Source organism: Dama dama, chromosome 9, assembly GCF_033118175.1.
Source record: "Dama dama isolate Ldn47 chromosome 9, ASM3311817v1, whole genome shotgun sequence".
Lineage (NCBI taxonomy): Eukaryota > Metazoa > Chordata > Mammalia > Artiodactyla > Cervidae > Dama > Dama dama.
In genome coordinates this window covers 24,738,303-24,761,970 of record NC_083689.1, presented here as the reverse complement: position 1 = coordinate 24,761,970, position 23,668 = coordinate 24,738,303, and the positions used below count along the sequence as shown (strand labels likewise).

Genomic DNA, 23,668 nt, shown 5'->3' with positions numbered 1-23,668 from the left:
GAATCACACGCACCATTCTATTCCCTGAGGCAACAAGGAACGCTAGCTCTGGCCCCACAGCCCCCGTCCCCCAGGACCCTCAAGAGCAAGACATGAGCAATGTTAGGAACCTTCGGAGGGACCAGGAAGACCACTTCGCAGCCAGGTGGAGCTTGGGGCCCTGGGGGACCTGGGATGGGAAGTGAAGTGTGTGCTGAAGAGCCGGTTTGGGACCTTCCCCCTGCGATGCCCCGGCCACAGTCCTGCAGATAGAGGCTGCATGGCAGCCCTATGTCCACAGGCCACTGAAACCTGCAGTGGCTGACAAAGCCCTGAGCACAGAACGTGCTGGAGCTGAGAACATAGAGTTGGACACCCCAGGCAGGAGCAGAGAGAAGCCAGAACATCAGGATCCAGGAGCAAGACCCAAAGAACCTCGGCGTTGAAGGCCGAGCTGACGGATGCAGGGAGAGGGGCACAGGGGCAGCGGCACCAGGCCAGCTCGTTGGTGGGGCCTTACTGCTGCGGGGAGGGGGCAAGCAGGAGAAAGATGCCCTTGGCCAGCCCACACCCCACCACCCCCACATGTGGTCCTGAAAGAGCCAGTGCTCCTGAGGCCTCATTGGGTGCCCAAGGAAGAGAAGTGGGGCAGAGTGCAGGGCCGGAGGAGTCGACTGCCTACAAGACCCACAGCAAGGAGGATGCAGGTGGCCTGGAGGCAGTGAAAGTGGTGGGGAGGGGGCTCCAGGCAGGGAAAGGAGGGGGCGGCGGGTCAGGGGAGGCGGCGCAGAGGGCGGGGCTGCACCCTTAGCCGGGGGGCATGGAGCGATGGCACTCACTGTGTATTCTGCATGCTTTTTTCCATACCATTTCATCCACTTCCTGAACTCTCGGTCCATGGTCTGCAAAGAGCCAAACCAGACAGCCCGTCAGGGACCCGGTGGCCAGGAGGGCGCCCCTGTCCTCCCCGTGCCCGCCCCGCTCCAGGGTTCCCGGCAAAGGAGCCTGACTGCAGGGAACCAGAGTGGGCAGGCGTGCAAACCACAAACTCTAAACGGTTTCCCATGGCGACAACACCACTCAGACGCGCACTCCTCAGACCTTGCTGCCTCCTCTACCCCAACCCCCAGCAGACGCTGGCACAAGGGTGATGCCAGCTGACCCCCAGCGCCAGGGGAACCAGGGGACACGGCCGCAACGGTCTTTCAGGGACACATGAAGCAGGGACCCCCTCCCCCACCTTCCCTTAACCCCAGCACAGACTGCCCGCTATCCTGCAGGTCACTGCACACCAAGGCTGGAAACAAAAGCGACACAGATGTTGCCGCGCCCGGGGCCCAGAGCCACTCACCTCCGCGTACTTGGCTGGGATGTCAGCTTTCTCTACACCATAATGATGTTTGCAGTTGGTGGCCGCAGCAACCTGCAGCACGACCTGGCCCACCCCTTGGGGTGGGGGGGGAGAGAGAGGTGTCAGACGCACAGCAGGACACATCCAGCCACAGGGGCCATGACTACAAGATCATCAGGCAGAGGCCACGGCCTCTCGGCCAAAGTCCCCAAGTGCCCTCTGGGGTCACAGAATGTGTTCAAATGCCCCAGGCCATGGGCTGAGCACCACTCCTACCCCCACCCCAGCTATGCTCCATTTCATTACAAAGATGCTCTATGGCCACCCAACTGGGACCTGCCATGGTCCACGGCTCCACGGGGCATTCACTGTGTACATGCGGACACGGCTTTTCCAGGCACAGTGACCCCTGGGAGGAAGCCCCCCCACAACCAATGAACCATGTTCCACCATCCGCCTGAGTCAGGAGCAGCCCAGAGTGGTGGCGGGAGACCCCGCACAGCACACGCCCGCAGGACACGGCAGGAGCTGTGGGCACTTAGCTCACAGACAAAGGAGGCTTCTGAAACTGTCCCTCCTTGAACTCAGGCCACGTGCACTTAAAGTGTCAGGAGCCCCAGGAGTTCCCATTTTGAACAGAATAGAGTCCAATGATGGAAACAAGCCTCTATTTGGAAACATAGGGTAAACAGCGAGAGGACATGGGGTCCCTCCCGGGGGACAGGAGAAGCTAGGGGACCTGGGGTCTGAGGAGGCTGGCAGTTTTCAGAAATAAGCCTTCTGACACACAGGAGAGTTTTACAGGTTTTTCTAGAAATGACCTTCGACCATGTGCACAATTATTAGAATATGAATTGTACACTTAAGAGTTTAAGCCAATGACAATGCCACCAGAGAAGCCACCTTTGTCCGTCTGCAGGGCCCTTCTCGAGTGTCGAGGCCACGCCATATGGGACAGGACCTTGGGGTCTGTGAGTAGGTTATGGGGGGCAGTGGAGACCCCAGAGTGCTGTGCTTGGGGTTCCTGACGGAGCAGCCCAACCACAGGCCAGGGAGCCCCTTGGGCAGCCTGTCACCTGCACAGTCCCACCAGGACAACTTGGCCCGTGGCTTCTTCATTCAGTCAACATGGCACACCCATGGACGCCCACCAGGCCCCAGCCCCCAGAACCTCTCCTCATGAGGAGGCCATCCTGTAAGCACAAGGAGTGGGGGAAGGGGTAGGGGGGAAGAGCCCCCACCTACCACTGCCCAGGTCCACGAACAGGTCATCTTCGGTCATCTTGATCTCATCGATCATCTGGGCGACCAGGTCGAAGGAGGTCTCCCCATACACCTCTGGGGAGAAGGGCTCATAGTTGTTGAGCTTCTCAGGGTCGGTCACTGAGTGGTTGTAGACCTGCTGCAGGATGTGCCGCAGGAGCCCCGTGGACGGCCGTGTGTTCAGCTTCATGGGCTGTGTGGTGCCCTTCCACTGTGACAGGGCACACACACAGTTTGCAGGGCCACACCACCCAGCCCACTGCCCCACCCCAGTGGGGACACGAGTGTGCAGGAGCGTGTGTGAGCCTGCGTGTGAATGCCAGTGGTGCCAACCTACGTGCATGTGTGTAGATGGAGTGTGTGTGTGTGTACAGATGTGTGGGGGCGTGCCCCACCAGCTGGTCTGTCCTGGAGCCCAGAGCACCCATTGGGGAGAAGCCCCAAGAAGGTTCCCTGTCACCGGCTGGCTCAGCATGGCTCTCAGGGCATCCACAAGGGCCGGGATCGCCTGGCAGGCAATGTGGCCAGTTTAGCCCCAGCCATCTGCATCAACACAGTTCTGGCCCCGGGCCATAGGGTCCACACCCTGGGACACTGCAGACCCCACACCATGACTTGATGGGCAAGGAGGGGGCCTGAACCACAGCTCGGGGAGCTGAGACGATGAGACAGGTCTGAGGTGAGGGTGAAGGCCACCTACCAGCTGGTGGATGCTGTCGATGGCCCGGTTGTACTTGTCACAGAGCCTCTGCATACTCTCAAAGCTAAAACAAGCAAGGGAAGGCACTGGTCACTGCTGGGCTCAGGACAAGCCACCAGGCCTCAGGGGAGGGGGCAGAGGCCATGGGGCAGAGCCTCAGTTCACTGTGCCCTGAGGGCTCAGGTGAGGAATGAGCTTCACAGCTGTTCACAGAACAAGGCAGGCAGCCCAAGGTTGGCAGCCCAAGGCTGGCCTCACCCCCCACCTGTAGATGCAGCAAGTCCCGCTGTCCCAGGGCTGGGGGACAGCTGGGTGCCAAGGGCCACTGCAGGCAGGGAGGGCTCCCGGCTCTGCCAGTCGGGTGGGAGGGAACGATAGTCAACACCCGACCCTGCAGAGGGGGTTAGCACCCGCCTTCCTGCAGGTGTGGCTTCCATTTACCTAACAATGTGAACTGCTGACACTCGCCCGTGTCAGAGATCCGGCGAGGGAGTCGTCGACCTGGCTTCTCCCCACACCAGGGGGTAGTGTTCAATGGGAGTCCCCAACCCAGGTTCTCCCAGAGTTATCTGGGGCATCCATGTTTGTCAGTGCCGGCAGTGGGCAGTCCAATGCCCACCACACGAAGGGTCTGCCCTGGCGTCTGTGCTGCACGGAAGAGGGGGCGGTCACTTGGGGCATGTCTCCTAACGCCACCCACATGCTGGGGAGCAAGACAGCTGCTCCCCAGTGAGCACCAAGAGCCCGGGGACCCCTGAGATGTATGCAGAGACTTGGGGGGGCACCCACCCACAGCCTCTCCCGACCTGCATCAAGACCCCTCGACCCTGGGCCCTGGATGGACCCCAAGAGCTTAAGTGCACTTCCTTTTCTAACAGAAGCAAAGGGATCTAAACGGACCCGTAACCACATGGCATGTTCAGTCTCTGAGAATAGCAGCAGAAGCTGAAAAGCCAGAGACCTTGAGAATAGGAAAGAGTAGACATGGGCGAGGCCAGTGAAGCCTCACATAGACAGACAGCGAGGGGACACGTGGCTCTAATACTCCAGGAGCGGGCTGACATGATGAGGTGGGAAACCCATTCTGGAGGAGCTAACTGTATGCTCAGGGGAGGAGTCCAGTCCAGTGCCAGCCCAACAGGAACCCTGGGAACACAGGCCAGTAGTAGGCGGCCAGGGCAAGTGCTGACACTCCTGTCTTAGGGAGCCGTCCTCAGGGACAGAACACGCACTAGACCCCGATTCCTTCCTTGTGTTCCAGCTTCCACGTCCCCGTCAGAGCCCCTGACTACACCCTGGCACACCTTCTCCTGGGAGAATGCGCACACAGGGAGGCACAGCGCGAGTGCCTGGCACCTGGGCCCCGCCCTCACAAACCCCTGCTCGGGGCAGGACTCTGAGGTCACATGGGTTGCGGGGGGTGGGGAGTCGCCATCAGACTGCGCCTTTCCTCTCCCAGCCCTGAGTCCTTTCAGTCTGCTTAAGAGCACTGAAACCCCCGCTCCCGTCCCCCCACAAGCACCTTGGAGCAGAAGCGCCTCTCAACACTCCATTGCTCGAGCCAGGCACTCAGCCCTTGACCACTAGGAAACATGAACCGTGTGGATCTCAAGACCGACCGATGTTCAAGGTTAGCGTCCACAGGCGCCTGCACCCTGGAGTCAGGCCGACACTTGCACCCAGCCACCTGAGCCCGTAACGGCCACCTGTGCCAATTATCAGACTGGGAGGAGGTGGGAAGTGAGGGGAAGGGACTAGGGCTGACTGAGTCCAGCAAGTCCTCCAGACACAGGAGTGAGACCACTCGGCCTGCACGGGGACCCGCAGGCGCCTTGGGGCCACCTTCTCTGTGAAGAGCAGTCACCTAGGCCCATAGCCTGCAAGCTATAAGCGAGCCTGCCAAGAACTGAAAGAGGCAGGAGAGTCTCTCAAAGAAAAACAAAAAGAAATTCCAGGCAGGCATTCCAGACTCAGCCTCACCCTTCCCCACCCACAGGACTCTTCTAGGAGATCCAGGATGTGCCTGAGGAAACTGCAGGGAGCAGCCAAAACCATATGAGACCTGGCTGGAGCTGGGGGCTGAGGCTTGAGAAGCCAGGCCAGCAACAGCAGTCACTGCCATGGAGAGAGCAACTCCAGCTTTACACACGCCGATCCCACTTTCCAATTATGTCCTCACTCCGACAGCCTCTGCCAATATTTGATAAACATTTCCTACCAAAATAACTCTGTGATGGCTATAGCCAAGTCTAAAAGGAAACTTCCCATCAGCCTGTAGTGTCGAGGAAGGTCTAAATTTAGGCTGTGTCCACACACACGGAGCCCGTCCCTGGTGGAGACGCAGTCCTGGCACAACTCCGCTTACCTTTTGGTATCGTAGTCAATTAAAACGTAATTCTCCATAGCAAGCTTGAGATCCGGGATTTCTTCACAGACCCATCTGAAACAGAAAGGAAACCAGTATTAGTGCTCTATCTTCTACTCTCAATGCTGTTCTTAAAACACTGTTGACTCTGCAAATACAAAAACAAAACATTCTGGCTCCTCAACTCAAAATGTGAGAGTGGAGGAAGGCGTGACTTCAAAACAAACACTGTAAAGTTTACGACATGTCCTTAGAAGGATGCTGTCCTTATGAATTACACAGGTTTGAAGGTGCTTCACGTTTAAACAACACTGGCCATTGACAGCTCAATGGATTTAACGTGTTACAGGGTCTAGGACACCAAGCAGCTTAAATCAGAGAGTCTGTAAAGCAACGCGTTGACCAGAAACAAAAGGGAACAATTATTTGAAAAATTAACTAATCCCAAGACAAACAAGAGGGTTTCTTCAACCCCCGGACTTCTCTGGTGGTCCATTGGTTAGGACTCGGCGCCTTAACTGTTGAGGGCCAGGGTCCAATGCCTGGATGGGGACTAAGACCACCCCCACAAAAAAATGAAAACAAACAAACAAAAGATACTGCAATGGGAAAAAAGAGATGGAGGGGGAGCCTGCTAATCCCAAGGTGTAACCCTGACTGGATCCTGATACAATCTTGAGAAAAATTGTGAAAGAGGAGTCATCATGACAGAGCTTACAGAAAATAAAAGGAAAATAAGGGATATTATGAAAAATGGCATGTCAATAAACTCAACAACTTAGGAGAAGTGAACAAATTCCTTAAAAGATGCCAATTACCAAAACCGACACAAGAAGCCAAACACCTCAACAGGGCAACACCTGGCACAGAACATGACGTGACTTTCTCCCAGAAAGAGACTCCCAACCCACAAAGCTTCGCCGGCGAACTCTGCCAACCACTGGAGAAGTGACAGTGACCCTTCTCAGCCTAGGGAGGCCAACGGTGCCATACCACCAAAACCAGGGACAAAGCCTTGTAAAGATGCAGCTGTTAACCTGGTAGCCCTCAAAAACACAGACACAAAACTCCTCTAGAAATGTGAGTGGGCTGAAGTCAGCAACACATCTTATTCCAGTGGAGTTTATCCCAGGAATGGAAGGTTGTTTAACACTCTAAGACCAATCACTGTAATTCACATCACTGAGGGAATAAAGGAGAAAAAAAAAATCATACAATTGTCTCAACACATGCAGAAGACACACATGATGATATCAGTTTATTCACAATAAAAACTCTTAGGAAACAGGAGTGGAAAGAGCCACCCTCCACCTGATGGAGGGGCAGGGAGGGCTGGAGGAGCTGCTGTCCCTTCGCTGTGGGCTCTACCAGGAAGGGCCCAAGGAGGCCAAGGGCTGGAAAGCAGGGAGGGGCAGTTCTCTCACCGTGTGTGCCCGCCCACCCCGGGGACCCTCTGACACACACACTGGCCCTAGCCACTAGGCGACCAGAGCTCCCATGTCAGGGGTCTGGCTCCCCTCTCTGCGAGACCCACCCACAGTCCCCGGGGCTGGCTGGGCAGTGCCAGTTCCCTCAGACCCAAGGGAACCCAAGTCACTGTCCCCATGTCATCAGTCTCTCTCTCTTGAACCCCCTTGGGCCTTTGGAGCAGAGACCTCTACCTCTGGCGAGCGCTTCTCCAGCACATCTGCTTTCCTTGGGAGGGCATCCACACCCCAGCGGCAGGGAAGGACTGGGACCTCCAGCCTTCTACCACAGGACCCGGACAGTGTCACACGGCAGGAAAAACCAACCAACAGCACAAAGGCCGGGAAAAAAGAAGCAAAACCATCCCTCCTCACGGAGGGATGCCACACAATTCAGTACATGGGCCAACCTGAAGAGTTTATGGAGAAGCTACCAGAACTTGTGTGGGTTCAGCAAGGTCACAGGATACAGGTCAACTGTACTTACAAACGCCAGCAACAAAGAATTTAGAACAAGAGAAGTTTTATATGTTACTTAAAATAACATTCAAACATAAATACTTAGGGATGATCTCGACTTCTACACTGAAAACAACAAAACATTGCTGACAAAAATTAAAGGCAACATAAATAAATACACAAACAAACAAAAAATGCTCGCAAAATATAAGACTAAATACTGTTAAACGTCCTCCTCAAACTAAACTGCAAAGTGATTCCTCTAAAAAAGTTCAGTTAGGCTTTTTTGGAGAAACAGACAAACCAAGTCTCAAACTGACATACAAGGGCAGAGAATCTAGAAGAGCCAAAATAGTCTTTAAAAATAACAGCACTGGGACTTCCCTGGTGGTCCAGCGGCTAAGACTGTGCTCCCAATGCTGGGGTGGCCGAGGTTCCGGCCCTGGTTGGGGAAATAGATCCCACATACCAAAACTAAAGATCCTGCATGTCACCATGAAGATCGAAGATCCCTTATGTTACAAGTAAGACTCAGCACAGCCAAATAAATAATACATATATATATTTTTTAAAAAGCACTGTTGCAAAATTCACACTGCCTTGATTTGAGATGTACTGTAAATCTACAGTAACAAAGACTGTGACAGTGGGATTTTCCTGGTGGTCCAGTGGTTAAGACTTCGCCTAGTGCAGGGGGCAAGAGTCAGATCCCTGATCAGGGAACTAAGATCCCACACGTCACAGGGCAACTAAGTCCACATGCTGCAACAACAGAGCCCATGCACAGCCAACAGAAAAAAAGAATGAGTGTGGTATTGGCAGAGAGGTGAACAGACAGATCAAGCATACAGGATATGGAATACAGAAGTGGACTAAATTTTTTTTTTTTTTTAGACTAAATTTTAATAAATGATTTTTGACCAAAGCACCAAGGCAATGTGATGGGGAAAGGAATATTTCAATAAATGAGGCTGGAAGGATTGAAAACTGAACGGGAAAAAAGAATCCTGACCTCCATAAACACAAACCCACATTAGACACAAAGATTAATTCACAATTGATCTTAAAACCTGGATGTAAAACCTAAAACCCCAGACCTTCCCCCAAAAAACAGGAGGCTAACTGCCTGACTGCAGGTAAGGTTCCTGGCTATGCCCCAGACAACTAGCCATCAAAGAATGAGTTGATAAGTCAAAAACTTCATCAAGATGCCATTAAAGTCACAGTCAGCTATGCCTATCTCACTGGACACTCACAGCCACAATATGTTAAGAATCGCTACAAGTAAGAAGACAAACAACTCAATCTCTAAAAAGCAGCACAAACTCCTCTCCAGGGGAGGAGACCAGAGCTCTCTGGGGAAGCGGCCGACTCGGGCTGGGACACAGCAAACTCAAGATGGCTGTGGAGCATCTTGGGGTTCCAGATAGTGAGGCTGTGCTGGGAGCGGGCAGGGTCAAGTCAAAGGGCTGGGGCACAAATCCAGAGAGCCCCCCGGGCCAGCACGGGAATGACTGAGGAGCAAAGCAGGTACACCAGAAGTGGGCTAGGACCCACAGGATGAAACCAGTGCCTAGGGGGAACAGCCCTTCCTCCCAAAAAAGCTCCAATGACTAACGGGGCAGCGGAAGAAGGCAAAACAGAAGCGCCTTTCAAATGCCCTGGTAACTAGTTCTCAGCAGTGAGATTCACTTCTGGATCCTACAATCAGTTGCAAAAGTCCAAGAAGAAACAGGTCTCTGCAGAGTCTCCAAGGATTTCTCCCACGATTTTTATTAATTAAAAAGGGGAAAGGAGGAGCTTCCCTGGTGGCTCAGTGGTAAAGAATTCACCTGTCACTGCAGGAGACACAGGTTCGATCCCTGATCCAGGAAGCTCCCACATGTCACTGAGCAACTGAGCCCATCTGTCACAACTACTGAGCCTGTGCCCTACAGATTAGGAGCTGCAACCACTGAAGCCCAAGAGTCCTAGAGCCCATGCTCCACAACAAGAGAAGTCACCGCAATGAGCTTGTCACTGCAACTGGAGAGTAGCCCCCATTCTCCACAGCTAGAGGAAAAAAGCCCTCACAGCAATGAAGACCCAGCAGAGCCCAAAATCAAAAAATAACTTTCCAAAAAATGGAGAAAACAGTAACTTTACATTAAAGAAACCTGGAAGACAGCAATTCACCATGGTAAGGCATGCAGACGCCATAAGCCTCTTGCTGGGCTCAGAGCTCTTACCAGCAACACTTTTCTGCACCCATTCCATGCTATCTGGAAGGAGACCACACATGACATTTTCATCCATAAGTATTTCAGTATTAAACTGTAGAAGTTATGGCCTTTTTCTTTCTTTCTTTTTTAACCTAACAATGATGCAACTGTCACACCTAGGGAAAATGCCGCCAGGAATAGTAGAGCATGTTCTCAAACTTGTACTGGGCGTCTGTGAGGAACTACAGCTAACGTCACCTCCATGGTGGAAGACTAAATCTAACATCCCTGCCCCAGAGATGAGGGAAAAGATAAGAATGCAACCTCCTCCCACTTTATCACAAAACAGTCTCAAAGGACCCAGCCAATTCAGTAATGCTCAGAAAAAGAAATAATAGGTGATACAATTATTTTTATTTCCACAGAAAATCCCAGGAAATGTACAAAACTGCTACTAGAATTGATGAATTGCACACAAGGTCATGGTTAACATACAAATATCAATTGTATTTTACCCACAAGTAACAGACAAACAGCACATGAAATTTAACACACAATCCCACTTAACAGTAGTGCCAAAAGCATGAATGAGTTAGGAATAAATCTAACAAATGGTTGTCCAAGACCTCCATGCTGCAATGCCAGAGCGCTGCCAAGAGAAGAGCTGAAAGGCCTGAGCCAGCGGAGACCCATACCATGTTCATGGACTGGAAGACTCAAGTGTGATGGCAAATCTCTCCAAAATGACCTACAGATTCAATACAATTCCCTAATAAATTGTGCAAAAATCAACAGGCTGATTCGAAAATTTACATGGAAATGCAAAGGAGGTGAAATAACCAAAGCAACTTAAAAAGAAGAATAAAAATGGAGGACTTCCTATGATTCCAAAGCTTACCATAAAGCTGTGGTACTGCCCAAAGGACAGAGCCATGTGTCAGTGGCACTGCAAGAGATTCCAGAAAGAAAGCACCTCATACACCGCCAACTGATCTTTCACAAAGGTGACAAGGAAATTCCAGAGAGAGAGGACAGTTTCATCAACAAATGCTGCTGGAACTACGGGACGTCCACATGCTAAGCAACAGGCCTCATGTAGAAGTTCACTCAGAGTGGATAAAAAGATGTAAATGTAAAACCTAAACCATTAAACTTCCAGAAACCATGGCAGAAAATCTTTGTGACCTCAAGTTAGGCACACGTATCTCAGCATGCAAAAAACTGCAAACTATAAAAAAGTTGATAAATTAGACTTCTATCAGAATTTAAGATATCTGCTCTTTAAAAGACACTCTTATGAACATGAAGAGACAAGCCACAGACTGAAAGAAAATATTCACAAAACACATACCTAATAAAGGATAAACCGCATGATAATGATGTTCAAAATTCAATAATCAAAAAACAACCAGTTTTTTTAAAACCAGGCAAAAGACAATGAATGTCATTAATTATTAAGAAAATTCTCATTAAAACCACAATGATACCACCACAGGACTCAAACTGGACCAGCAAAAACAACCCTGTTAACATGCCCTGCCAACGTGGGAGCCACAGGAGCAGTCCTGAACGGCTGCCTGCAGCTTGGAAGGGGCAGCCTTCCTTCAAGCACAATCCAGCAGCCTCATTCCAAGGTATTTACCCAGAATGAAAGTAGACACGTCCACACAAAGACCTCGATGGAGTGTTTACAACAGCTTTATTTACAATTGCCAAAAATCAGAAACAACCCAAACGTGTCTGTCTGGTGTCATCTGGTGAAAGGATGCGCCAATGGTGCACTCCTCAGGAATAAGAAAGAAAAGCCTTTGACACACTTTTTAAAAATGTAAAATTCTAGAAAATGCAAAGTAATCCACAGCAACAGAAAACAGGCTGGGCTGCCTGGGGACAGGAGTGGAGGGAGGGGGCTGACAGGGGGCCAGGCAAACAGGGGTGACTCCTTCTCACACAGGTACAAGGAGAAACCCACACATCCACACTGGCCAGCATGCTCGCTCCAAACAGGTGGTCTCCCTCCTGTACTTCAGTCACACCTTGACTGTCCCAGGAAACACGTGGAAAAAGAGGAAAGTGGATGGCGGCACAGGTAAAACAAACGCCAGGCTGGGTGACGGGCACGTGGGCTCGTCATATATACTGTCCATCTCTGGGCATGTCAGAAATCCTCCAGGAAGAAAAGTAAGATAAGAGAAGAAACTAAACAGGTGGCTGCCATCTTTACCAGTGGGAAAAAGCCAGCTGTGGAGACAAGAGGGAAGGAATGAAATAGCCTGTAGACTTGAGGATGGGGAGCGGGCCCTACCAGACCCGGAGAGGACCCAGCCACCTAGAGGTTCCAGAGAACCTGGTTCTGGCTGGCCAGCTGCACTCAGTCCTACCGCCCTGCACCACAGGGACACTCCCCCTCCCTGCAGGAAGAAGCAGGTAAGGAGGCCAATCTGCCCCCAGAACTCGCTCGGCCCAAGGGAGGTGGGGGGGGGGGGGAACCCAGGCTGGCCAACTAGGAGCCCCTCGTCTAACCACATGGCCTCACTTCCTGACTGACAAGTGTGGGTGCTCAGTCACTGTCATGTCCGACTCTCTTGTGATCCCATAAACTAGAGCCCGCCAGTCTCCTCTGTCCATGGGATATTTTTTCAGGCAAGAAACTGGAGTGGGGTGCCATTTCCTCCTCCAGGATATCTTCCTGACCCAGGGATTGAACCCACATTTCCCTCATCTCCTGCACTGGCAGGTAAATTCTTTACACTGAGCCCCCTGGGAAGCCCCTAACTGGCAGTCTTCTTTAAAAATAAACTAAACTAAGCCGGTCATAGCACTACTCCACCAACCAACTGGTTTGTGGATTACACTATTAAAAAATGTAGATCCCACATTCTCAGCACCACCCCAGTCAGGTCCACCCTGTGAGAGGCACACAAGACTTCACTCAGTCTCCCAGACAATCCTGCACAGAGGCCCGGCTCGGCCCCGAGACTGAAGCAGACGCGCGCAGGAGGCTGAGCCACTTGGCTGCCAGGGGCAGGACGAGGCCTCCTCCACAGAGCACTGCCAGCTGGCCACTGCAGATTTGAGAGGATATAACGGCACGAGCGAGGTGCCAGAGCCAGGAGAGAGTGGTCACAGAACGCCGAGCCGTGGTCACTCCAGAGGCCATCGCAAACGCTCTGGTCCAGTGTGAGGAGGACACCCACCAAAAATACCGCAGGGGCCTTCCTCCTGGAGCCGCCCAGGCCAGCCTGCCGGGCGCCTGCCCTCCTCCACACAAGGGGTGGGCTCACATGGGGAGGAGCGGCCCAAACCCAACCCCCCATGACAGGAGAGGAAAGCAGTGATGAGGGGAAGGGGAGGGGGCCTGTGGGAACCTGTCACTGGGGATTCCACCCCTGCCCACAGGAAGCTTACAAAGCACCAGGCCCTGTGCTGGGTCACACCCAGGCACCTGAGCCCTGACCCCAGTCACAGTTTCCCTGGGTTCGCCACGGTAACAACGCTGAGGTGGACCAGGTTGGAGGAACAGGGAGGCTGACATGTGGGGGCTGAAAGCAAGGGCCAGGAGCCTGGGGTGAGAGCCAGAGTGCACGGCTAGGTGCTGGGGGCCCACCTGAGGCCCCACCCCCAGGCCCCACCCCAGCAGGTGCCACACTCACCTGATGGTCTCGATGATTTCATGAGCAGCATCGTGGTGTTTGTCCTGAAAGACAATGGGACAGGGTTTAGAGCCGTCCCTCCAGCCTTGGTGACAGTGGCAGCCAGAGGAGGCAGGCGCTCCAGCCCCCAGGCGTTCCCACTTCGTTTCCCCACCCATGGCACTGCCACAAGCGGCACGCCGGCCTTGGGGGTACCCAGCAGGCAGCAGAGAAGGGAAGGGGCTGGGCTGGAGTCCAACCTCCAACCCTCCTTTCCCAAGGCTCTCCTGGGCACTCCTGCAGCCTGGCAGCCACAGGCCTGGCTCTGAGTCCCTGACCCTCTGCAGGCCTCGGCTTCCGTCTGTAAAATGAGAAACAAGGGTCCTGTCACTGCCGGGAGTGGGTGAGCAGCCATCATCGTGCCCGGCCACAGCAGTGACCCCCCAGCCTCTCTTCCCAACGGGCACATCACAGGTCACTCTGGCCTCTCCCTGCAGTCTCAGCACCCAGCGAACTGGAGACCTCGCAGAAACCAAGGGAGGACTTCCAGTGGTTAAGACCCCGTGCTTCCAATGCAAGGGGCGTGGGTTCAATCCCTGGTCAGGGAACCAAAATCCCACAGGTTGTGCAGTGTGGCCAAAAAAATACAAGTGAGGGTGCGTGCACGGACATCTGTAACTCGTGACCCCACTTTCACTCCGACCTCGGTGAGGAGGGCCAAGAAAAGCACGGACTGAAACCGGAAGTGAGGTAAGAGACCCAGAGCCACCAGCCCTGCCTGGGGCAGCAACCGCCCTTCTCAGCCCAGGGCACCATTTCCCGGCTTCATGATGGAGGACAGCCACGAGGGCAGGTCGCAGGACAGGAACCCACCCAACTCAGCGCTCCAGAACCACTTTCATGGCCCTAGCCTCATCGGTGTTTAACAGCAGCTCTACTGAGGGATAACTCACACAGAACAGACCCCGCTTCGAGTGTGCAACGTGGTGGAGTCAGTATACTCAGGGTTGTGCAACCAGCACCTCTGTCTAGTTACAGAACATTCCTTCACCCCATCAGCAGACAGGCCTCCCCCTAGCCCCTGAAAACACTAATCCACTCTCTGTCTCTATGGACTTGCCTATTCTGGACATTTGTGAATAGAATTTCAATATGTGACCGTTTGTCCAAAGTCTTAGTTTTTAAGGCAAAGGACAAAATCAACCTTCTATCATGAATATCCTCCAACTTACCAAGGATGGAGCAGTAAACATTTACCTAACTCCTATCACTTAGACAAGGCGGGGTGGGAGGTGGAGTGCATGCCGTCCAACACTGGACAGTCCTGGCATGGGGTGCCCGAGCCCCAGCATCACCGCCGCTGACCCAACACCTTGGGGAAGAACCACAGGTGGGAGCAACAGGCCCCAACACCTCATGGCAAACGTCAGAATGGTGGGGGCAGCTGGTAGCTCCTCAAAAGGTGAAACAGGCCCCCCTCAACATAGCAATTCACCTCTGGGTGTCTGACCAAAAGAAGTGAGCACATAAAACCACAGCCCCAAACTGGAAATCACCCAAACAACCACCGACAGGTGAATGAATAAACAAATGTGTCCCTCCATGCATGGGAGCATCATTCGGCCTCGAAAAGGAGAGAAGCCCTGACCATGTGGATGCACCCTGAGGACACGATTCTCAGTCAGAGAAGCAGACACAGAAGGACACACAGGGTGTGATTCCACTGATGGGAAACGTCCACAACAGGCTGATCCACAGACACAGAGAGTGGGTTCCTGTTTGTCAGGGGCTGGGGCAGGAGGATGGGGGGATGTTGATGGAGATGGGGTTTCTCCCTGGGGCGATGGAAGGTTCTAAAATTAGTAGTAGTGATGACTGCACTCAGTGCACAAACCAGGGTACAGCATGCTCGGGGCAGATGAGTTGCATGGTGCGGGAATTATACCTCAATAATGCCATTAACAGGGAATTCCTTGGTGGTGTCTACGCTCTCACTGCTGAGAGCCTGGGTTCAATCCCTGGTCAGGGAGCTAAGATCCCCCAAGTCATGTGAGGTAGCAAAAACAAACTAATAACAACAAAATGTCTGGGAGTAGATGTGATATACTTTTAAAAGCACCCCAACCTCAGCAGGAAAATCCTGAGTCTCTGGGATGCTCACAGGTCAACAACATCCAGGAAGTAAAGTCCCCACAGCCCTGGCAGGCATCCCCGGGCCCCTACAGCACAGACAGCAGAGACAACACTACGCTGTCCTGAAGGGTCCATTCAGAGACAAGCTCATACGGATAGTGCACAGGGTCATGGGGCAGCCACAGAATGAGGGGGACAGTCTGGGCCTCTCCACCAAGGCTGAGACACTCACTCTGAGGGGAACTCGCCCCGTGGACTGGGGGGTCTCAGGCAGCATGTGGGGGAGCCACAATTCTGGCCCCGTCAGCATTTGGATGAAGCATCTGCAGCAGTCTCCTGTGGGCACCTGACCAGATTCCCTGGCCTGCCAGCTCTCAGTTCCTGCCCTCAGACACCATGAGTGGTCACCAGTGTATATTATTCAAGCTGCTAAATTTCAGGCTGATTCGTTACACACCACAGATAACCGATAAGGAAGCACAGCCTGCAAGAACAAGTCTGAGAGCCAGGGGAAGATGCAGTAGTGACCAGAAACATTTGATTCCATAAGTCTGACTCCAGTCACCACTGTGAGGTTACAAAACAAGAAGTACCATGAAAGGCCCCATGAGTACCTGTGTGCAAGAGCCCACACCACGTGGCAGGAATGTGCCCGGCTGTGGACCGTGCTCCCTCTCTGGGCCCTCAGGCAGCCAGGACATGTCCAGGGCCCCTCCTCCTGCAGGGCCTGCAGGGGCCCCTGGGAAGACACAGGGCCTGGAGCATGGTCTCATCTGAGATGAGGTGAACTCAAGCTGTCCCAAGCTCTAACACCAGAAAGAGAGGAGGGAATGGTTGACAACATGCCTCCTCCGACCTCGGAACGCTGCTGCAGGGTCTGTCCAGCTTCCAGCGGCTGCCCTGACCACCTGAATGACTCGGAAGCTCTCACAGTCTCTCGGCTCTGGCCACTTCTCAGGCTCCACAGGCCTTCAGATCAGAGGCGTGCCAGTGGGGGTCCACATGGAGGGGCTGTCGGGGAGGGACTCTGGGATGATGAAAGAAGATGATGACCAAAAGCTCAGCACCAGAACTCTCCTCGCCTGAGCCCAAGGCCAAGGCTGTGATGGGAAAGGAGGGCAAGGGACAGGAAGGACAGGAGGCCCTTCCAGGGGCCCAGTTAGCAAAAGGACTCACCCAGGATCCCTGAGCAACCAGTGGCCGCATGGCCGCCAGCCCGAGGACTGGAAAGTCCAGGCAAGCCTCACCTTGAGCACTCCAGCTCTGAGCGCTCCAGCGGTGTCCCACCCCCAGCAGGAATCACTGTCAATGCCCCACCAGGGCACCTGGTACCAGCCACCCCAAGACCAAGGCCAAATGAGTGCCTCTCCAGGGGCCTCAAGACCCACAACTTGTCCCTCCACACACAGGAGCATCACTTGGCACTGCAAAGGGAAGAAGCACCAACACCCGCTTCCACGTGGGCAGACCCTGAGAAGGGTCAGTGAAGGCAGACACAGAAGGTCACACAGGGTGTGATTCCACTGATGGGAAACATGCAGAGCAGGCCAATCCAGAGACACAGGGAGTGGGTTCCTGGTGGTCAGGGGCTGGGGAGGGGGGATGCAGGTCCTTTGAGGGGATGAAATGTTCTGGGATTAGACATGATGGTTGCACAAGCTCTGTGAATACAGTAATACAATACAGTAAAACCCACTAAATTGTACACTTGTGGTAGGTGAGCTGTGTGGTGTGAATGTTATCTGGACAAAATAAAAAAGTATTAGTTGCTCAGTTGTGTCCAACTTTTTGCAACCCCATGGACTGTAGCCCGTCAGACTCTTCTGCCCATGGGATTCTCCAGGCAAAAATATTGGAGTGGGTTGCCATTTCCTCCTCCAGGGGATCTTCCCAACCATACATAAAGGAAATTTCATCAATGTGCATTAGAGGATACCCCAGGTTAACCTGTAACTGTCTCTTGAGCCTTTAAATTCTATACCAATTCTCCACCTCTGGTTGGCCAGTTGTTTTGTTTCTTTATTTAGGTTTTAAGGTGAATGACCCAGGGCTATTTGTTTCCATCAACCTGACTTCGAATCTAATGGCATGGTTGAAATGTCTATTTTTCTTCCTATCCTCAGAAGACATTGCTGCAAATCTACTCTATGATTCTCATTCTGTTCAGCTTACAATACAGATAGCTTGTTATCTTTTGCAACCTATGCCTTATAATAAAGCAGTGCTGAAAAATTAAATAAAAAGTTCAGTTGCCATACAGGCTATGAAAATGATTTGCTGGTGGTGAGTTTTAAGCTTGGTTCTAAATAAATTTACTAAGAAGGGCACTTCAAATTTTGCTCTTTAAGGTATCTTGAAATTATAGGCTCACTCTCCCTAGACTTTCAAAAAGCACAGAGTTTAGGACAAAGCTGTTATTAAAAAACACAAAAACCATAAGACCCAGCAAGGCCCCTCCTCCCATGTCCTGCCACTTCACCTGGCTACACCCAGACCAGGTGTGGGCCCAGCCCCGCCCCTCGGTGGGAGCCTGGCTCAGTCCCAGGGCGAGCCCAGATCAGACCACAGGGAGCCACTCACAGACCAGGGAAAACATAATCCACTGTGAACAGGTCCTACACAGCCATGCAACGGGGAAATCCTTCTGGGGAGTCCCCATCCCAAGCCCGCTGACCTTTGCTGTCCCTGAGGAGCAAAGCAGCAGCAGTTCCAGAGGTAGTATTCCGCTACCAGGGGCCGCCCATCCCCCTGCATGACGCTAATGCACCTTCCGTGCCTCAGCCACGGACCCCATGATTAACTCAGGGGATTCAAACTGAAGCCCATCAGAGACAGTGTCTCCATCCAAGGTCACACACGATGATGCTGGAGCCTCCGACCTCCCCACCCAGCTCACGGGGCCGTGCCTCAGCTGGAAGAGGGCCCTGTCCAACACAGGGGTGCCAAGGAACACTGCCTCAGGGCTAATCACCCCTGGGCTAGGCTCTGAGACAGTGACCATGGGTGGAGAAAGAGTCAGGGAAGGAAAGAGAAATGTTGGTTGGGAGGGGAGGTCAGGCAGGCGGGCAATGAGGGAGGCTGCGGACACGGACAGACTCAGGCATGTCCTCTCTGAACATTCTCGGGACCGCCACAGACGCCGGGGGCAGGAGACCTGGCGGTGGGAAGGGCAGGACAGCTTGAAGAGACAGAGAAGGAGCCAAAGAGGCTCCCAGGCACAGCCCTGAGCAAGAGAACGGAATGGACTGTTATCCCCCGGTGGAGAGACAGGTGCGCAAACTGGGGAGAGCACCAGGACTGAGAAGAGGCAGACAGAAAGGGGCAAGAGGGGTCTCCCAGGAGACGAGCACGGAGCCCAGGACCCAGGCACCTGCAGACACGGCCGGTCACACCCTGCAGGGACTCCAGAACACTGTATCCTGATGAACCAAGGCCAATGAAACAATTACATTGTGTGCAGCTTCAAAAGATGTCACCATCAGGAGAAACTGAGAGAAGAGAACATGCGTTGCCTCTGTCTCATTTCTTACAACTGTACAAGAATCTGTGATTATTTCAAAACAAAAAGTTTAACTAAGAAAAAAGGACAGGGCTCCCAGAGGAAGACTGGGGCAGGTGGCCCACAGCTCCACCACCTCTTCCCTAGTGAACACCTCAGGTTCTGGTGCCGCTGGCTCCTCCCACCAGGAACAGAGTACTCAGCCTGCCTACTCCAGGACACCTGGATGTCAGGGACCAGGGTACAGAAGCTGACAGCCACATTCGGGGTACCAGGCTTTTCCGATGATGCCTTCCTCTCTAAAGTGGTCACCTCACCCATGGAGAGCCGTCAGAGGGTTAACTTGACTTCCACCTGAGCTCGCATTAGTCAGCACTCACTCACGCACACAGAGGTCAGAGCAGAAAATATTTTCTGAGTCATAGGGAGGGATGGCTCAGCCAGCTGCCCACCTCAGCTACTACTCACAGCTGAGTCTGGGGCATGACGGCTCAGCATTCATCAGAGACTCATGCGCTCGCGGAGGCAGGCAGGGACAGTCACACCGAGGCTGCTCCACACCCACGGCCTCCGTGAGTCACCGAGGGGAAGGACTACTGCCCGCCCTCGCAACCTCTGGCCCGGCCACCAGGCACCTGCTCCCTCCTGAGCTGAGACCTAGTTTTCCACCAAGAGAAAGGCCATCCTGCTTTAGCAACACTGCCATAAGCTGCAAGTGGACATCTGGGAACTCTGCGACAGAAGGAACAAAACTAGCCCTGCACCACGCCCTCTTATTTGTCAACTGCACAAAAGCCCGTTTCAGAAGCTGGACATTTCCGAGTGTGGAAGATGTGGCTGTCTGCACTTCCTCCTGTGGGTGCCCCCTCTTCCGAGAAGCCACTCACCCTCCCTGAGCCCCACCCTCCAGTACCTCATCCCCAGGGCACCACACCTCCATTGCCCCTCTGGGTTTATAGACCACCAACTGACCCTTGTTCATAAGTACTGTGCTCCGCTCCCCCTCCAACACTGGAGATATCCAGGAGGTGCTTGCAGGATGAATGAATGAATCAATGAACAAGCAAGCTCAGTCTTTTTGAACGTGTGGTCACATGAGTAATCTGACCTTTGGAAAGGCTATGCTCCTGGAAGTGGCCCATTTTCTTAATGTACTCATCATCGAGTCATCACAAAATATGAACTGTTATAATAAAAGTTCTGCCCCCTCACTTCCTGTGAGAAAGCAAAATCCCCCAGAGGGGACACGGGAGGGGAGCAGATGTCACCGCACTGCTTTAGGAAGGTTGCAACTTGCTGACCATGGCACAGCCCCCCCGACTGCCTGGTTTGGGGACTGCCACCCCAGGAATGGCTGCTGACCTCAGATGGAGTGCCCAGCCAGGCAGGCAGCACACCCTGAATCCTGCCAAGTAAGGTCCTGCCAGCAAGGGAAAGACGCTCTCTAGTTCAGACCCGCCCACCACTGGAAAGCCAGCTCCCGCTGGGACCTGGACACACACGATGTCTTTCTGACAAAGGTTACAGACCTCTGTATATTGTCACCCAGCTTATTTAACTTATATGCAGAGTACATCAAGAGAAACGCTGGGCTGGATGAAGCACAAGCTGGAATCAAGATTGCTGGGAGAAATATCAATAACCTCAGATATGCAGATGACACCACCTTTATGGCAGAAAGTGAAGAAGAACTAAAGAGCCTCTTGATGAAAGTGAAAGAGGAGAGTGAAAAAGTTGGCTTAAAGCTTAACATTCAGAAAACTAAGATCACGGCATCCAGTCCCATCACTTCATGGCAAATAGATGGGGAAACGGTGGAAACAGTAGCAGACTTTATTTTGGGGGGCTCCAAAATCACTGCAGATGGTGACCACAGCCATGAAATTAAAAGACGCTTACTCTTTGGAAGGAAAGTTATGACCAACCTAGACAGCATATTGAAAAGCAGAGACATTAAAAAAAAAAAAAAAAAGCAGAGACATTACTTTGCCAACAAAGGTCTGTCTAGTCAAGGCTATGGTTTTTCCAGTAGTCATGTATGGATGTGACAGTTGGACTTTATTATAAAGAAAGCTGAGCGCTGAAGAATTGATGCTTTTGAACTGTGGAGTTGGAGAAGACTCTTGAGAGTCCCTTGGACTGCAAGGAGATCCAACCAGTCAACCCTAAAGGAAATGAGTCCTGAATATTCACTGGAAGGACTGATGTTGAAGCTGAAACTCCAATACTTTGGACACCTGATGCGAAGAGCTGACTCATTTGAAAAGACTCTGAAGCTGGGAAAGATTGAAGGCAGGAAGAGAAGGGGAAGACAGAGGATGAGGTGGTTGGATAGCATCACCAACTCAATGGACATGAGTTTGAGTAAACTCCGGGAGTTGGTGATGGACAGGGAGGCCTGGCGTGCTGCAATCCATGGGGTCGCAAAGAGTCGGACATGACTGAGCGACTGAACTGAACTGAACAGGCCTCTGTGGCCTTGATGGTGATGGCAACAGCGGGACCATCTCCAGATGAACCTTCATCTTAGTTTCAGGTGCTTCGGTGCTGGGTCACAGTAGATTTCTAAATTCTCCTGATACTCAAAATACCAATTTTGGAAAAATACCAATTTCCGAGATGCAGGAATGTCGTTAAACAGACATTCAGCACAGACCCCAGTCTGACTCCCAGAGTGTTCTCCCAAGTGAGGTGAAAATCCAAGTTCACCTGCCCTGGGCTGTTTAGCAGCTCTATTCCTGATCGTCTCAAAACTGCATAGCAGGGAAAAGAAGTGACTTCTCACACCCTCAACAACGGGCATGAATCTCACATACATTTTGCTGAGCCAAAGCAGCCAGAGTCAAAAAGCTACACATCGTTGACTCCATTTACTTGACTTTCCAGAAAAGCCAAAACCTTAGGGATCGAGATGAGACTGGTGGCCAGGAAGCGAGAGACGAGTTGATGCCAAAGGGCAGCAGATGGTTTGATGGGATTGTTCTGCTGCCTGACTGCAATGATCTGTCAAATACTCTAGAACTGTTAACTACAAGTGAACCACACTGCATGTCTACTGAGGATAAACAAATTACATTTTGAAAAATGTGCCGGCCAACGTACTGGTACAAGACGAGTGCAGTAACGGGGGCAGAGAGGGAGGCAGGTGGATCAACTGGAGTTTTGAAGGTTCTCCCCACTTTCAGTTTCCGTCCCCTGGGTCGTCTCCCCGCCCTGCCCACTGCTCAGGCCGCGCGCCAGGGCGACACAGAGCTACCCAACCGGAAAAGCCAGAGCCCGGGCTCAGCCGCGCCTCCGGGCGCAGGAAGCGCAAAAATAGAAAGCGCCGGTGCGCTCGGCGGGCTGGAAAGCCTCCGACCTCGGAGAACCGCGGAGCACCAGGGCCAGGAGCCAACGTCGGCTCCCGGGCGGTCCCAGCGTCCCGACCCCGCCCCTGGCCGCGACAGTTTCCAAAAACTGACACACACGGAGCCCGCGCGAGGGGCGGGGCGCGCGGGCTTCCCCGCCGGGTCCCGTGGAGGCCGGTCCCCCCGCAAGCCGAGCGCGCGAAAGGGCGCCCCAAAAGCGCCCGCCCACCGCGCCCGCTGTGCTTTCCCTCCCGAAGGCGCGCTGCCTAGCCGGAGCGCGGTCCCTCTGACACGGACACGCGCACCCACGCCGCCACCGGGGACAGGAGCCGGGGCGCCCACCCCGCGCCCTGCATGTCTGGAATCACCCGGACGCCTGTGTAAATTTCCGTTCGGCCTGTCAATTTTCCAAAGGCCACACAAGATCAGGGAACAGGACGCCTCCTTTCCAAAGGTCCGGCCAGCCCACCCACTCAAATTAGGGAACAGGACGCCTCCTTACCAAGGGTCCGGCCAGCCCACCCACTCAAACTAGGGAACATGACGCGCCCTTGTCAAGGGTCCGGCCAGCCCACCCAAGATCCGGGAACAGGACGCTTCCTTTCCAAAGCTCTAGCCAGTCCTGCCACTCAAAATTAGAGAGATAAAATGCCTAATTTACAAAATTAACAACTGGAAAGAAGGAGGAGGAAAGGGTTTCCTCAAAAATAAAAAAGCTGAGCACGGTGACAGCGCCAAGAATAAACTACCAGCAAAGAGAAACACCACACGTCAAATCATAAAGTACGGAAAGGCAAGCCCGCCGGCCGTTCAGGCTCGGGGAACGGGGGGTCCCCAGCCCCGCAGGACCAACGGCAGCCCGGCTCGGGCGCCCCTCGGAGGCGCAGGGTCCCCGCGGCCCAGTCTGCGCCCTCGGCCGGCCCGGGTTCCCCGCTGCCCACCCTGCGCGCGGGGCTTGGAAACGGCCGCCGGGAATCCGGCGGGGCGGGAATGGGGGGTCCCAGGGAAGGTTGGGGGCTCGAGTCGCTCGGTTTCTCGGTGGGCCCACCACGCGCAGCGGGGACTAGGGGGTGGGGGTCTGGGGAGAGGGGGTTAGGGGAAGAGAGGAGCGGCACTCACATAGACCGGCAGCGGCCACGGGTAGACGGCGGGCTCGGCCCCCACGGGCGACTTGAGCCTCAGCTCCAGCTTCTCCCCCATGTCGGCGCGCACGGCCGCCGCACCATGCTAGTCGGGCGGTTGGGGGAGGGGCGGGGCCCCGCCGTCGGGGGCG

The 23,668-nt window shown here is 53.5% G+C and overlaps 1 protein-coding gene and 1 long non-coding RNA gene across 12 annotated transcripts in view; both read right to left on the bottom strand.

Annotated features, from left to right (window-relative positions):
- DOT1L (DOT1 like histone lysine methyltransferase) overlaps positions 1–23,668 on the bottom strand; it is a 51,197-nt gene extending 27,529 nt beyond the window's left edge. For 3 of the 9 annotated variants that reach the window (XM_061150758.1, XM_061150759.1, XM_061150760.1), the window contains exons 1-7: positions 23,515–23,668; positions 13,438–13,481; positions 5,659–5,733; positions 3,294–3,357; positions 2,576–2,804; positions 1,331–1,425; positions 819–881 (exon numbers count right to left, since the gene is read on the bottom strand). In XM_061150758.1, coding sequence (XP_061006741.1) covers positions 819–881; positions 1,331–1,425; positions 2,576–2,804; positions 3,294–3,357; positions 5,659–5,733; positions 13,438–13,481; positions 23,515–23,595 — 651 coding nt within the window. In that variant the 5' untranslated portion in view covers positions 23,596–23,668. Of the gene's footprint in view, positions 1–818; positions 882–1,330; positions 1,427–2,575; positions 2,805–3,293; positions 3,358–5,658; positions 5,734–13,437; positions 13,482–23,514 lie in introns of those variants that run through there. The other 6 variants (XM_061150764.1, XM_061150763.1, XM_061150762.1 and 3 more) reach the window with 5 other exon arrangements.
- On the bottom strand, positions 15,755–19,206 carry LOC133061304 (uncharacterized). Of its 3 annotated transcripts, none has more exons than XR_009693970.1 (4): positions 18,130–19,206; positions 16,957–17,160; positions 16,164–16,576; positions 15,755–16,033 (listed from the first exon to the last, which is right to left on the bottom strand). It is a non-coding gene; the product is annotated as an uncharacterized LOC133061304 (long non-coding RNA). The 3 variants fall into 3 exon arrangements; XR_009693971.1 differs by having other exon boundaries at positions 15,755–16,576; positions 18,130–18,234; positions 18,920–19,206; XR_009693969.1 differs by having other exon boundaries at positions 15,755–16,576.